Source organism: Stegastes partitus, unplaced genomic scaffold (assembly GCF_000690725.1).
Source record: "Stegastes partitus isolate 25-593 unplaced genomic scaffold, Stegastes_partitus-1.0.2 Scaffold255, whole genome shotgun sequence".
Classification (NCBI taxonomy): domain Eukaryota; kingdom Metazoa; phylum Chordata; class Actinopteri; family Pomacentridae; genus Stegastes; species Stegastes partitus.
In genome coordinates, this window is record NW_007577986.1 from 156,727 (window position 1) to 172,113 (window position 15,387).

The 15,387-nt window shown below is 39.9% G+C and overlaps 1 protein-coding gene across 2 annotated transcripts; it reads left to right on the forward strand.

The window, feature by feature from the left end:
* Nucleotides 1-1,138: 1,138 nt before the first annotated feature.
* ddhd2 (DDHD domain containing 2) lies at nucleotides 1,139-14,319 on the forward strand. 2 transcript variants are annotated; one of them, XM_008282013.1, is made up of 18 exons: nucleotides 1,139-1,224; nucleotides 1,786-1,971; nucleotides 4,002-4,194; nucleotides 4,983-5,176; nucleotides 5,301-5,390; nucleotides 5,679-5,799; nucleotides 5,904-5,993; nucleotides 6,073-6,214; nucleotides 6,334-6,542; nucleotides 6,634-6,695; nucleotides 6,814-6,933; nucleotides 7,123-7,218; nucleotides 7,674-7,847; nucleotides 8,449-8,604; nucleotides 9,007-9,109; nucleotides 9,201-9,362; nucleotides 11,855-12,023; nucleotides 12,175-14,319. In XM_008282013.1, exons 2-18 carry the CDS (start codon nucleotides 1,846-1,848, stop codon nucleotides 12,254-12,256), a joined length of 2,289 nt encoding a protein of 762 aa, XP_008280235.1. In that variant the 5' UTR covers nucleotides 1,139-1,224; nucleotides 1,786-1,845; the 3' UTR covers nucleotides 12,257-14,319. The 2 variants fall into 2 exon arrangements, with proteins under 2 accessions (XP_008280235.1, XP_008280236.1); XM_008282014.1 differs by having other exon boundaries at nucleotides 4,986-5,176.
* The last annotated feature ends 1,068 nt before the right edge of the window (nucleotides 14,320-15,387 follow it).

The window sequence follows — 15,387 nt, forward strand, 5'->3', positions numbered from 1 at the left end:
GTTTCACTCCTCCTTCCATAAGCCCTGGAATCAAAGTGGGATTTAACAACACTGTGTTTGGTGGTGTTTTGACTCCACTCAGCCAACCACACTGATCTTAACATTAAGCTCTGTATGTTAAATGCAGAGATTCGTGTTTGCATATGTTTTAAAGGTAACAAAAAGACAAATAGTGTAATGTTGTTGTTGAACTGCAACCCTCTGATAGTGAAGTAACAGCTTGCAGAAAAATACAACAAAGCGGCGACGGTTAACCTGTCACAGATAGGCGTGCCTGTTGATGATGTGGCTGAGAGTCATACACCTCCTCCTTTCACATTTTAGTCATACCTGGACATATTTCAGCGAGGACAAGCTTTAAGATTTTTTGGGTTTGGCTGATCATGTGACCTCTTTGGTATTACCAGAATGCAGTGAAATGAACTTTAGTTATCTACAGTATGTTAGGGCACGGTTTAAATTATCTCTTTGCTGAAAGGTATGAAAGTCAAGCATGCATCTGCTCCAAATACTGTATATGTTTATAACCTTTGACACCCATCACATTTATATCATAGTATATAACTGAACGTGCATAGAACACACACTTACTATCAGCTGAGTACATTATGTGTACCCTGCACTAAATTGGTTAAGTGTGAAATTTGTACACCTCGTTTAAACTGTAGAAAAACAATAATCAAGTTGACTTCATTACTTATTCATGACGTCGGCGTGATATTTGGGGGCGGTGTCTTGCTGATGCGCTGTGTTTCGTGCTGCCTTCAAGTGCTCCTCGGAAATTTAAATTGCATTCTTAAAGTTTTGTACTTTTTGACGATATGTGATGTTTTACGACGTTGTTATGCACGACTGCTTTATTATACACAACTTCTTTGCTTAACAGCGGGTTACTGTCCTAAAATACATTTAAGACTTCAATAATGTATTAAAATACGCTTTCATTAGCAATGAACGCTGCATTTACGCATTTCAACCCTAATTGTTACATTTGTAAAAACTCAGTCATCACAGAAAACTTCCTCTCACTTTTTTTAGTAGACATAAGCTGTTATTTTTTCAATTAGAGAAGTCTTTCATGACGGCTTGTCTTATAATCGTCATATTTCCGAGTCCGGAGCTTGGCAGCGTTTGACAGGAGGCTGTCCTTGGCTAGCCGAGCTAGCCACTGCGAGCTAAGCAACGAATACGAACTCTCTGCTCTCGGTCTATGTGAAGTTTACGGTGAGTCTAAGTTACCGACCGTTTGTAACGAGTGGTGCGATGTTTAAAACACCGACAGGATTTGAGAACTTAACACCAGTGTCCCTTGTAGCCACCGTAACTCAGCTAGCTTGAATCTGAACTGCCGTCAACAACCCCCGGCTTCTACGATGTGTTCTGTGCATCCTGTGAAATACACCAACAACATCAGAAATACCTTTAGCTACTGTTGTTCGAGATAGTTTGAATCATTTTCATTGTCACATACGTCAACATAATTCCTAATACATGCATATTGTGTGACTTAAGTTCAATGGTGGTCTGACTATTTGTATGTTTCATTGCATTAAATGTTACAGCAGTTGAGTATTGCCAGTGATTCATCCAAACTGGCTAGAAAATAAGTCTAAACCTTTGTCCAGTAATGTGTAAGCCAGCGTGGTCTGGTTTGTTTATCGCTCTGTTCCATCATCACGCTAAGTTAAAAGTAATCAAGTTGTCAGGGAGTTTGCTATCACTACCATCTCGGTTATCACAGTGCTTAGGCCTTCTGTTTTCTCTCTTTCATTCATGTTGTTACAGGTCCTGTGATTGTGTGGCCTCCTGCCCCCCCCCTCAGGTTAAGGGCTCAGGGTTGGGCTAATGTCATTCAGTCAGGGTGAGAAGGGGGGTCTATCTCAGGCTGCCCCAAACGACAACACCCAGGACCTGTTTGACAGCCCCACTCAGACTGTGGCTGCAGAGAAAACACCTGAGGATCAGGTGAAGGTGCGTGTCTGAATATGTGTATGTTGTTTCCATTTACCTTAACCTTAATCCAACCATAGCTCTGACCCCAGGTTATTTTCGTCGTCACAAAAACATCAGAGAGACCTTGTGTGTAGTCTGGGCTTGTTCAGTATGGCTGCTTCCCATTATAACAAGCATGAATGTTCTTAAAAAAACAAACACTGATATGATGTAATACAAAAAGGACGCGTCCAGTGCTGAAAAAGATCACAACATAGGCTCAGTTGGAGAAACTGATGATAAATTGTTGATGTGAATGAATACGTCTTGATTAAGTTTTATTCAGTTGTTGGGGTGATACATTACAAGTTTAAACAAGATTGAAGTACACAATGGATGTCGCTGGGTGGTTTACATTAAGGATTATTTTCAGGTCTTGGCTAATCTGTGTTAAGGAATAAAATGTCGACACGATAATGTTGTCATCACTGGCCTGATGCCGAATAGGGCACTTGACTCCTTATGGGACATGGTCACTGTCAGTTGCAATTTAACTAGAATCTGATTTTCAGTTTCAGGGTAATTTTCAGTGATGTAAATACATTTGTTCACTGTCACACCAGTGAGAAAAGCTCTTGGCTTTCACTTGACAATTTAAGTCTCTCTAAAGTGAGACAGAGGAGCATTGATGGTGTTGTTTTAAGTATGCACACACCACCAAATCTATCTAAATGAAGGGGATTTTTCAGAGGAAGGAATTGGTCCAACCGCATGGAGGTCTCTATGGCAAGGGGAAACCCAAACAGATTTGGTAAGATACACAAAACACTGAACGTGATACGAAATGGGATTTTTGCAAAATTTGAAGGCCTTGCCAGTGTTGACAGACTGTATCACTCACTGAAGTGATTCTGAGTTTGAACTGTTGATTTTGAGTCAGCTGGTAAAATGTTGCATTGTACTGTAGCTCTTCAAAACCAGCTTTCAGTTAATCTCATTTGCAACTGAAAAACAACATGTAAGTGTTTGTTTTTGCTCCTGTCCTCTCAAACCAAAATAGCTTTAGCATTCTTTGCTCACCAGGTGACAGAAGCATAAATGGAAATGCTGAGCTTGTGTCTGGGGAAATGAGTAGAGCTGTAGGTGAACATCACATGCTGTCCCCATTTACGATCTTCACACATTGTAAAGTTTTGGCACAGCAAGTAGAGCAGGAGAGACAACAAACCTAGCGTGGTGTCCCGGGCTGGTGTCAGAATCTATCTGCCATTCACTGACAAACTTTTAGAATTCATATTCCTGTGAATTTGTTGCTAAAGAGATTGTGTTGCATGACATGAAACCACATGTCCTGTGACAGCTGTGACTGTGAGCCTGGCAGACAGGACTCATGTGGAAAGATATTATTTACAAGTCGAGTGACAAGATATAATTCTTTGGAAGGAAGGGTGTTCCATTCACATTCCAGTTCATTCTCTATCTTAGTATGAATCTGTAAACCTGCTGTATGCACCTTACACTGTAAGTCGGATTGCTGATTTGTAATCTGTGTGTATTGTGGGTCGTCGTTGTGTCAAACTGTGGTACGCTCTCTCTTGCAACATCCAGGAGCAGTCCAGTACCAAAACTGTTAATGGCAGCATTGTTTGTGGACCTAAGATATTCAGTGAAAATAGATGGTTTACAAGCTGTAGTTGTATCAGTTTAGGAAAGCAGAAGAAACAAGAGACAGTCTGTAGCGGAGGAAAGAATAAAACAGGGCTTTGTGCATCCTGCTAAAGGGAGGGTTGATCCTTTCTTACCCAGCGTACCTTGCTTTAGCCAATGGTATCAGCTTGTTTGATACCATTTTAATAGAACATCGCAGACTTTGTTCGGGCTTCTATGTTTACGTATTCTTGTGCCTTCAGAGTTGAACGGTGGGCTGTTCTAAAGATGTAAAACACTGGTATATATACGATATATAGCAGGCACTTCTTTTGTACCTGGTAACTGATGAATATTTCTGACGTGAAGAAAAAGAAATATTGATTTCAGGTCTTGATTATGTTGCCACCATTTTTCTTCAGGTTTCACCCGTGGTGGAGGAGGCCTCTCCTTCTTCCACATCTTCTTTTGAGATGCTTGACATGGAAGCGGTCCCAGCTCCTTACCGAGAAGTGCAGCCTCACTGGTTCTTCTGCCGACGTGCCGATGACAACACCTCTTGGCTTCCTTTCAGCACAGAAGACTCAGACAAACTAGAGAATGCCTGCAACACTGGTAAGAGTGCGTATGCAAATCACATCTGGTTAATAAAGTGTGCATTTAATATATCATTATAAACAGGTTATCAGAGGTTGTGGATTATGTCACTATTTGAAAAGTTGGAAAAGAGTGTGTTTGCTATAAACAGCTGTTGGAAAGATAAAACGTCTAAGCGTTGCTGTCATCACTACCCTGATCCCCAGCAGGGCGATAAAATCCTCCTGTTAGGACATGCTCACTGTTACTGGCAATTTAACATCAAGTTAAAATTCAGTTTCTGGGTGGTTTTATGTGAGCTTAACTATGATTCAGATTTAAGTTTCATAGTTGTGTGGTCTAAAATGACACAGCATGGTTTGACAGGTGCAGCACTCTCCCTGTAATATACGGAAAATCTACTTTACTTTTACGATCACGCACATCCCCCCTCAAAGGAAAATGTAAAACAGAAAAACAGCAGCAAATGATTTCCAAACCTTTGAATGTAGGGATTTCTTCAAATTCTATATAAGAATTTTGCAGTCAATAAAGCTTATTGTCTTTCTCTTTGATCATATCAAACTTTACAAAGTGAGACAAGGTTGAAGGTCTTTTGCTAATATATTGTTCAAAAAGAGTAGAGTTGTCCTCCCGCTGATGGTTCTGCTACACTATTGTGAGCAATGATTAATGCAAAGTGTCATCATTTTTTAATATATGAACTTCAGGGAACATGTTTTTAGAGCAAGAATTTTTAGTTGTGAAGATTGGGGTAAGAACGTTTATTATTTTTACATCTGCCTGTTGATGTGTTTACTTTGCAGTAGGAGATGAGGAGGAGGATGTGGTGGTGGCTGTGGATGGACAGCGATATGATGTACGTGTCAAGGAGAGGATGCGCTACGCTGTGTATTGGGAGCAAGCTCCCACTGAAGTCCGCCGCTGTACCTGGTTCTACAAAGGAGATAAAGACACTAAATTCATGCCTTACCAGGAGGACTTCAGCAAAAGTCTGGAGGTTGTCAGACACTGACGCTGAGCTTTCGAAGCTTCTGACTTCATTCTCCTACTTGCTTTGCCTTTATCCAAGTTACTCTTTTCTTATATGTTGGTTCTCACTTGCATGTCTTCCAATTTTTCAGGATGCATATATGATAGCAGTGACCTTGGATGAATGGAAAAGGAAACTGGACTTTCCGACTGGAGAGACTGTCATCTTACACAATCCCAAGGTAAGTTCTGCTGTTGAAACATTACCTTGTGCGCAATAGATTCTGCATATACATGACAAAGCCAAACTATGGATTTTCTGAATACAAAACCTTCATAATTCATTGCTTCAGGACACAAAATGAAAGCAAATGGTATTTAAATATAGAGAAAGATAGCACAAGCACACGTAACACAAAATACTCCACAAAAAGATGTTTGATAGGTTTTAAATGATAAACAATAGATATATTTTAAATTGGTGATGTTGTTCCCTTCTAACAAACCTCTGTTCACTGCTCCTGTCTCAGCTGATAATGCAGTATCAGCCAATAGGATTGCAAGATGAGTGGGTTTCCACCCCTTCCGAGCAGACTCGACCGCGAACTGTCAAGAGGGGAGTCGACAATATCTTTGTAGAAATACCTGACGGTGTGTATATTAGCACACTGTAAAAGTTTTACTGTATTACCCACAGTCATATTTGTAGTCAATATTTGTAGTGGGGCTCTTCATATTTGTGTTTGTGATTCCAGGGGAATCAGAAAAGGTGGACCATCTCGTCTTTATGGTGCATGGCATCGGCCCTGCATGTGACTTACGCTTTAGATCCATCATACAATGTGGTAAGTTTGTGTGTAAGTTTGTATTTTATATTTAAACATTTATGTGCATTTGTGACTTTTTTGTCTTGTGTCTCTCCAGTAAATGACTTCAGGAGTGCTTCCCTGTCCCTCCTGGCCTCACATTACAAACGAGCTCAGCAGGATGGCCAGGTGGGCCGAGTGGAGTTCCTCCCAGTCAACTGGCACAGCGCTCTGCACGGGGACGCCACTGGTGTGGACGAGTAAGTAGTAAGAAAGATTCTTCTGTTGATCATCACTACTTGGGTCTCTGTTAGTTGCTGAAAATTGTCAAACTTGCTGTCCTTGTTTTTTATTTTCTCCCTCTTTCCCCACCTTCTAGGGACATCCAGAGGATCACTCTACCCAGCATCAGCAGGCTGAGACATTTTACCAACGACACTTTGCTGGACTTGTTTTTCTATAACAGCCCCACCTACTGCCAGACCATAGTGGACACGGTGGCCTCAGAGATCAACAGACTGCACACCCTCTTTAAGCAGAGACACCCAGAATTCAATGCAGCAGTTTCAGTAGTGGGCCACAGCCTGGGTTAGAGATGTGCAAACTCAGAAACACACAAAGTCACGAGGAAGTCAAACATAAACATGCTGACTTTCAGCTTTTCTGCTCTGTTCCTCAGGTTCACTGATCCTGTTTGACCTGCTAACTAATCAGAGAAATGGATCGCAAGCCAGAGAAGGGGTATGAAAGGACACACACTGTAAAAGATAGCATCAGTATACATGGAAAAAGACTGAATATCTCTCCATATACAGATTTTTAAAAATGTTGTTCCGTTCTGTCCTAATCTGTGGTTAAGGTGCCTTCTGGTGACCTCTGTCATCTGAACCCTGGTACACTGGAGCAGACTCTGAACAGACTGGGCCTACAGCAATACCTGGATATCCTGAAGGCCGAAAACCTCGACCTTGAATCACTGGTAACAAACACACACACACACACACACACACACACACACACACACACACACACACACGTAATGGATGTGCACAATCAAGCACAATGCACAGTTAGAATTAAAAGTTTTAAAGAAAGGGGTGTTGTATAATGTAAAACTCCTTGAGGCAAGTTTGATTTGACTTAAAAACACATGAATCTCTACTTTTAGGCTCTTTGCCAAGACAGTGATCTCAAAGATTTAGGCATTCCTCTTGGACCCCGGAAGAAGATCTTAAACTACGTCAGGAGGAAGTGGCTTCCAGAGGTCAGACATAGATTAAACTATACTCTGTTTTCTTGTTTCATGAATGTGACCATTAACCTAACTCTTTTTGAATATGCTTGGATCAGGACTTTGGAGGAAATATAGTTGAGTAGTTATGTTTTACATTACTATATCCTTTACTGTCCATTAAGGCCACATAATAACCCCATTAGCCTTTTTATCACAAAAAAGCATCTCATTGCATGTATTGCTTGTTGTTTGACTGATGCTGATGTATTGATGGATGCATCTATTTACTGTATAGTTCCTGGTTTACTGTACATAAGCGTGAGAAGCCTGCTGTTTGATGCAGCTTATGTATTTAATTTATGGCCAGTTCCTCTTTTGCTTGGAGCTCTCCCAATAATCCAAAATGATCCAAATGATTGTGAAAATATTGCGACAACTGTATCTACAGCTCAAATATCCATTTTAACACTTTTTAATCAAAACAGGACTGTAAGACAGAGGCAGTACGTCAGCTGTCGGGGTTACAAGTTCCACCTCAAGCCGCCAGTGACGATGGTAACCAGCCTTCAGGAGTGACGCCTCAGCAGTCCCAGTTCCACAGAACGCAGTCTGTCACCAGTGCTGTAGACTATGAGTACTTCGATGTCGGCATTGGACAGGTAGCACACATGCACACATGTACAGTATGTTTATTTGTGCTTGGGAGGTGAGGCTTTGATGCACCTTCCTGCTTCTTTCCTCCCCCTCCCCGCTTGCCTGGACAGACCAATGGAGGCATAGCCAAGGGACAGGTGTGTCTCACAGGGTGTCCACTTTCTCTCAGGCCTTGTCCTTTGCTGTTTTTGATCTCACTGTGCCTGGACTTTCTCAACATACTATGCAGTTTGGTCAGGAAGTCTCAAGGCACATGAATTGTCGTGGCTATTTTATGAGCAATAGAATTTCCATGGTAGAGTCACATTGTGCCATGTTTGTCCCAGTGAGGTGTCCAACCCAGTGCCACACTCTGTATCTGTGCTCACACACGTGTCAGTCCTGCATGAGCGATCATCTCCCTGATCGTCCCCTTACCTGCTCTTTCAACATTGTCGTGTTGTCATGAATTACACAGTAGTTTTAATGATTTTGAACATCACTCTTAACCAAACAAATATTTTCCCATTTCTATTTTCCTTATAGATGTATATGTGTCCTGCTTTCCTATTAGTACAAAAACTGTGAAAATCAGCACAAGTTTCTGACCCTACCTTTTGTCCACAGGTATCCATTGATTATCCACAGCTGGCATTCCAACCTCAGACGTTTTTTGCGTTCGGCTCCCCAATTGGAATGTTTCTGACTGTACGAGGGCTTAAACGCATCGACCCAAACTACACCTTCCCAACCTGCAAGAGCTTTTACAACATCTACCACCCAGTGAGTAATCACACATTCACTGCATCTTCCCATTCAAGCACACACCCTGCGCTGTGACCCAAAAAGAATCTTACCGGCTTTTATTTGTCACACATACGGTTTATATTTTGTCTTTCAAATAAAGATACATTTAGAGAAGAATTTTGAATGTTGAACGCACTATTTCATGTTGGAAATTAAAAATGTGACTGAGATCATGACCTGAAAACTCAGAGTACCAACACGTACACTGAACTTCACTTGACCTGCTTACTCGAGCCAACTTGTTGCATCCAGGATTATGCTAACCTAGATTGTGCCATCAAAGAGAAGACACTGAAATTGGAATCTTTCTCTTCCTACATTATGAAAGAAATCATCTAATAAAAGTCGCATCCGTCTTTGTCTTTCATCCCTGTGTAGTATGATCCTGTTGCATATCGGATAGAGCCCATGATTGTTTCAGATGTGGATGTGGAGCCCATGCTAATCCCTCACCATAAAGGCCGCAAGAGAATGCACCTGGGTATGACTGTTCCTGTTTGTTGACTTTGTTCACCAACACTGTTGTATGAGCTTTAGTTCAATGTGTATCTCTGTTTGTCTGTGTCCTGTAGAACTGAAGGACAGCTTGACCCGCATGAGTATGGATTTGAAGAACAATGTACTGGGATCATTACGGACAGCATGGCAGTCCTTTGCCAGACTACCTGTTGCCGCTCTGCCCCCGGTGGAGGAAGGAGAATCTACAGTGGAGAGAAACCTTCAGGAGACACAGGGTATAAAAGGCGCTTTTACTTGCCCTTAATTATTTGTGGGTGCTGTGTGTGTGTGACTGTGCACAAGAGTTTGTCTAACCCAGTGTCCTCATACTCCTCTCACCCCTCTCTGCATGTTGCCACCCTCCCCCCCACTCTGTTTTGCTCTGTCTGGTGGTTTCTACTGCTTCCCTCACCCCTTACCACTTTACCTTGTACCTCAGCCTCAGCGGCAGACACTGCTTCTGCTAAGAGGGAAGACAAAAGTGCTGGTTTTTGGACTAAAATACTGGAGTGGCCCAGGGCCCTTCATAAGCATTACTTCCAAGGTAAGCCAGGATAGTCATAAGGCTGCAATGAGTTATGAAAATGAGTACATTAAGTAATTCTATCTTATTACTGCTGTGGGATTGGTTTAATAACTTTCCAGTCTTCTCTCAGAGAACTCTCTCTAAACTCTCATGACTTTGTGAAAACCTATGAGCCGCTGTAAACCACTTCAGTTTGCTGTATTTCATTTTACCACCTTTAATCTGGAAAATGTTCCATTACTGAGACAAAAGAGGCAAAAGTAAACACTGTTACGACTTTCTCAACTGTTAATGATATTCTACAATACCTGCAGGATTAAAAAACAATCTGCTTAGTCACATGGGATTATTCTGGCACATTTGCTCTTATGCAAAAAGCAAATGTTATATAATTTACACCTTTTTTTTGCCACAGGCTCTTCACTACCCTTTTGCTCCTCCTCACCCCTTGCCTAACTGTATTACCACCTGCTATACATTTAGTCTTCAACTTCAGCGTAATTTACTGACACCTCCCTCAGGCCTTTTCCTCCCTTTCCTGCTATTATTTCTGATTGGCTGAATTCACTGACCGCTTCGCTGATCATCAGCATCCTAAACCACTTGAGGATCTGGCCAGAGCACACTCTTGTATGCCCTAGCAGCACAGTAGTGATCACAATTGTTTTTTTGAAACATGAGTATATATGGCTGGAGCTGAACCTACAGGTAACACCATTCATCAGAAGGTCACCCACAGTAGGTACATGCGGCTACACGTCCTGCACCTTAAATACTAAATCCAAGTCAGTTCTGGCTGTTCATTAAATGGCTCAAGGGGAATCCAGCTGTTGTGAGAACAGACTGTACAATTCAATGACATTTCTTACTTTTCGCGAGCTGTCACTTAGAGAGGCAACAAGGAGTTTTTCATCTGGAACCCTTACATAATGTTAGGTAACTTGAGAAAAAGATTAACGTCTTTTGATTTTAGAATTGCAAGCCAGAACATGCTGAAGTAGATGACTCAGAAATGCACAATGTATAGGAAGATAACAGTCAGCAGTTTAGGGCTTATCAGAACCGCATTAGGTCTTTGTGTGGAGCCCTTGTGAGATTGCTCGTAAGAAAACAAGGGATTCACAACATACCAACAATTTTAGTTTAGTTTATTAAGATCCCCATTAGCTGCAGCAAAGCCACAGCTATTCTTCCTGGGGGTCCAACAAAATTATATATACAAGAAAACAGAAAATATTGTAAAAACAAAGCAAAACAAAAGCAAGTGAGCTTTACACTTCCTCACATTTTGATATGTACATTATGAGAAACTATATCGTATAACCTTGTGCATTGTATTTTCTGTATATATATATACATATATTTCAACCATACACTCTATATATACATGTCATAAACAATAACTTTATTCACATACCACAAAAATGACCTAAAGACATGTACTTATCATTTTTCATGTCAAAGCAAAAGGTTGACTCCATGATTTACTGTAACATAGCAGGCATCTACTCAAAAACCATCATGCCACCGTTTTTTTTAATTGCACATTTTTAATGGAAAACAGTTGTTGACCCAAAGTGCTTTTCAATAATGACATTATATTAATGGTTAAACCTGACTCATTCAAATATGGAGATAAGTACGCTTAAAATATGTACTAGGCAATGGAACACACCCCCAATCTCACAGGATCACAATAAAGTACAACAGTGCATTAAATAGGTCCTATAACAACACTACATTTTGCAATTTGAACATTTTCACATCTGCTACAACCTTTAAAATCATCTTTTGAAATATTCTTGGCCAAGGCAAATGACCATTCAGCTGAGATAGTTCTTCTTGTTTTCGATGGTGACTGAATTACTTTTTTATCTTTGATTAGCAGCACAGTCTAACACATCCTATCTTTTTAACATATGTGAACAAATCTTTCCTGCTCTGTTGCTGTTATCTTATCATCATTTCTACCTACAACACTCAGACAGTGACTCATCTCTCGAGTAGATTAATGGGACTTTAGTTCACTGGCAGAGCAGTGGTGGATTAAACTGCTGCCTTCTTTTTTCCACTCTGTTATCTGATTATCTGTTCTCATTTTAACAAATAAGATGAGTCAAAACAGGTAGCTGCTGCTGGCTATTGTCACTATTTTGTTGTCTGCCTATTCAGCCTTATCTGTTTTGGTTTTTGTTCCTGCAGCGGTGTGTGAGGAGGCAGAGTCCTCAGTGTCACCAGAGCAGCCAGAGCAGCCCGAGATTAAGATGGGAATGCTGAATGGAGGAAGACGAATTGACTATGTGCTTCAGGAAAAACCCATTGAGAGCTTCAACGAGTACCTGTTTGCCATCCAGTCTCATCTGTGTTACTGGTGAGTCCTGCATATCTGTGGTGGTGTTGACTGCAGGAACTGTGCTCCTTTGTCTTTTTTTTTCATCCTGACATTTTCTTTTAGTTGTATCACACTTTACTTCATTGATTAAAATTTTTACTACAAGTAAATTGTTTGTCTGTCTTGTCAGGGAGTCGGAGGATACAGCGCTCCTGCTACTGAAGGAGATTTACGACAAGCTAGGTGTGGCCTTTGAACAGCCTCAACAGTAATAAAGTCGTATGAATGTATACTTGCTTGCATGACAGTAATCTGAAAGTAAGAAAATGAAATGAAGGACAGCTGACGGAGCCAGAGGCTGCACAACCCTCTTCCAGAATGCCTTACTGTCTTGGTGTTACCTGATTGCCACAGTCGCTCCTCCTCTGGCAGTGGGCATTTGACTGCAGTCAGGTGATCTTGGTTCATGTACGCCAGTCAAAAACTCTCTTTGCAGGATTGGAGTCGGTGTCAGTTGTTTCAAATGCACCCAAACATCATCGTCCTGCTCCTGGTCGCACTTTTTTGAGTCATTCTTTTACTTTACTGTAATTTGCACTTTCAGTAACTAAATACCGTCAATACCAGAAAACGCACACAGTACTTCCAGTACGTACTTATATATTGTTTATTGCTTGGCATTGCATGTGGAATTCATTTTTAAGTGAAATTCATTTTCAACTGGCATTTCTTTGTAATTGACGACAAAAAAAAAATTCTTTAAAAATTCCAGAATGTCATCAAAATTATAGATTGTAATATAATTTTTTTTTTTTATTTCCCAGACTCTAAAAATCATAAATGTAGAATTCTAATTCACTAAAATGTTGTTTGTGTGTTCAACAGGGCATCTGTTTTTGAAGTTAAAGCTCTCTTAACCAAGTAACCTCTAGCATAACTTAACATAAGACCAGGTTAGAGTATTATTTAACCTTACAATGTTTGCTTTCTGATTTGGAAAATGAAGGCTGATATTTTGTCTGTTACAAGTTTCCTGGCAGCTCTGTTGTCTGTGCCCGCATCAAGGCCATTTGAAACTTAAATTTGCTGCTCCTACATTTGTGCAATGTTACAGTAATGTTGATGTCATGCCTGCCATTTCACAAACATACTGTACTTCTATACTGGTACTGAAGATTATGGTAATGGTCTTCTCTTCACATTTTTGTTTGATTTAAAGTATGTATGCCACCTTGATCATATCTACCATGTGTCTGAAAGAAGAAATCCTAATGAAGAATTATATCAGAACTGAAATACGGAAATGCAGGTGCTTCAAAAGATGACCTGGTTGTCTTTTCACAGTGTAAGTGTGTGTGATTATTGTATTTTACAACACTGTGTAAACTGTACAAAAAGGCCGCTCCACCCTCTATCCTCCAGGTCTGTGCCATTCCTCCGTCGCCACTCTCTTCTTTCTGCTATTTACAGTCAACCCACATAACTTTATCTTGCTTGAGTCCATAAACGTAACATACTGTTTATTCTAAGATCTCATATAGACAGTCCTAACTTTTGCATTATCTAAGGGCCAAAAGATACATGTTCCACTTATCTGTTCCTTTGTATCGAGGTATTGTAATTCACCTTTTGTATCTGTACTGCATGCAATTCTTTGTAATGTGAGAGCAGAGATTCTCAAAATATTCTGGTCCTAACCTAATTGTAGGTCTCAACATTTCCATCACCTTCATGGACCCAGCAATAAGAATTTTCATATAAAAATTTTCATTTGAAGAGCATGATAAAATAAATTATATAGAAAGTGTGTGTTCCAAAGCTATTCCATCTATTTTATATATATATTAAAAAAAATACATACTTCAAATATCAGTATATTATAAATAAGCCAAATCTGCATATCAAAAAAACACAAGGTCCAGATTACGAAGTTCAGAAACTGTGTGTTAGAATCATTTGTTATGCACTGTCAGGGCACCACAGCCCCTCCACCAAAGCTCTGAACGAGCTGTTTCTCAGCCCTCTGGGTGTAATAGCTGCACAATTAAAATAACCTATTGGGGTTGTTCATTTTCTTCTTTTAGAAATGCACTAAACACAAAGTTACCATGACAATGTTTTCTTAAACCTCACTATTCTCTTTGTAAATGATAGTGTCTGAACAGTAAAAACAGGACTTTGACTCTTGGACTCTTCTTCATTAACAGAACTACTTGTTGTGATATTTGATACTAATGTGCTGACACATACCAAAAAACAAACATTTCCCTTCCTGAATACATACCCATTGAATGTGGTTACATGTTTTGTGTGCCATAATAAAACATTACAAGTGTGTTGTTGTGTTCTATGGAGTTCTCTGAAGCATGCTTATTCTGTGTTTGAAAACACAAGAATTCAACCAAGTGCACTTTTGCCATACTCAACTTAAGTATTGCCTGTTTGTTGTTGCTTTATGTGTAAACTCTTGCATTTCACTTGAAAATATTGCACTTTCTACTCAGTTACACTTATGTGACAGCTTTAGCCACTTTCAAATGAAAATTTCACACAATGTAGAAAATAGCAAGCTTTTGAAATAGATTACACTGCTGACAATCAAACTAGTAGTTTCCAGTCTTTTGGGCTTTTGATGTCTTTTGAAAAAACTTTGTCTTCTGCATTATTAATGTCACAACCCTTCATATTTATGTGGCTTCTCTGTACAAAAAATCTGTGTATGAAGTATTTTACAGCAGCTCCACCTACAGCAGCTAACAGTGACATGCAGCCTAGCCACTGATATTTCAGTATTAATAATTTAACAAAATAAAGATGCCATATATAACGTTATATATTATTCAGAGAGACTAAAACAGTTTTTTAATACTTAAACTACATTTTGTTGCTAATTCTAAACTAGGATTTTTCACACATGACTTGTACTTGTAACAGATTATTTATTTATTTTTTTACATTGCTGTATTGGTACTTTTACTTAAGTTAATGATCTGAATACTTGTTCCAGCAGTGACTGCAGCCTTCTGTAGGGTATTTATGCTGTTAACACGGGCCATCAAAACAAACAAATAAACAAAAAAACAACAGCATATTGAGCTGTTTTTAAATCAAATCAATAACATACAGAGTAATCAGAGTAAATCAAACAGAGAGTGGAGTTTTACTGTAACAAAAACACGACAAACCTTGTAAATCAGATTTCTCCAATTTACAATCTAAACCTTGTTACTATGGTAATTTGCTCGAGCATGCGCAGTCGTGTACCAAACAGCATCACTTGCAGCGGCTGAATTGACCTGCAGCTCTGAACAGCAACCATGAGGCAAGTTGAAGTCTTAAACTTGACTTAAACTGGTTCTAAACTACTCGCCAAAGTTATTTGTTTTTACTGTAACATTGTTCG

Bases quoted from the DNA above. Each gene is read 5' to 3' on its own strand.
- ddhd2 (XM_008282013.1), top strand. From the start codon at position 1,846: ATGTCATTCAGTCAGGGTGAGAAGGGGGGTCTATCTCAGGCTGCCCCA. The intron at 4,195-4,982 runs GTAAGAGTGCGT...TTTACTTTGCAG, and splicing joins AGAGAATGCCTGCAACACTG to TAGGAGATGAGGAGGAGGAT. The intron at 9,110-9,200 runs GTATGACTGTTC...TGTGTCCTGTAG, and splicing joins CCGCAAGAGAATGCACCTGG to AACTGAAGGACAGCTTGACC.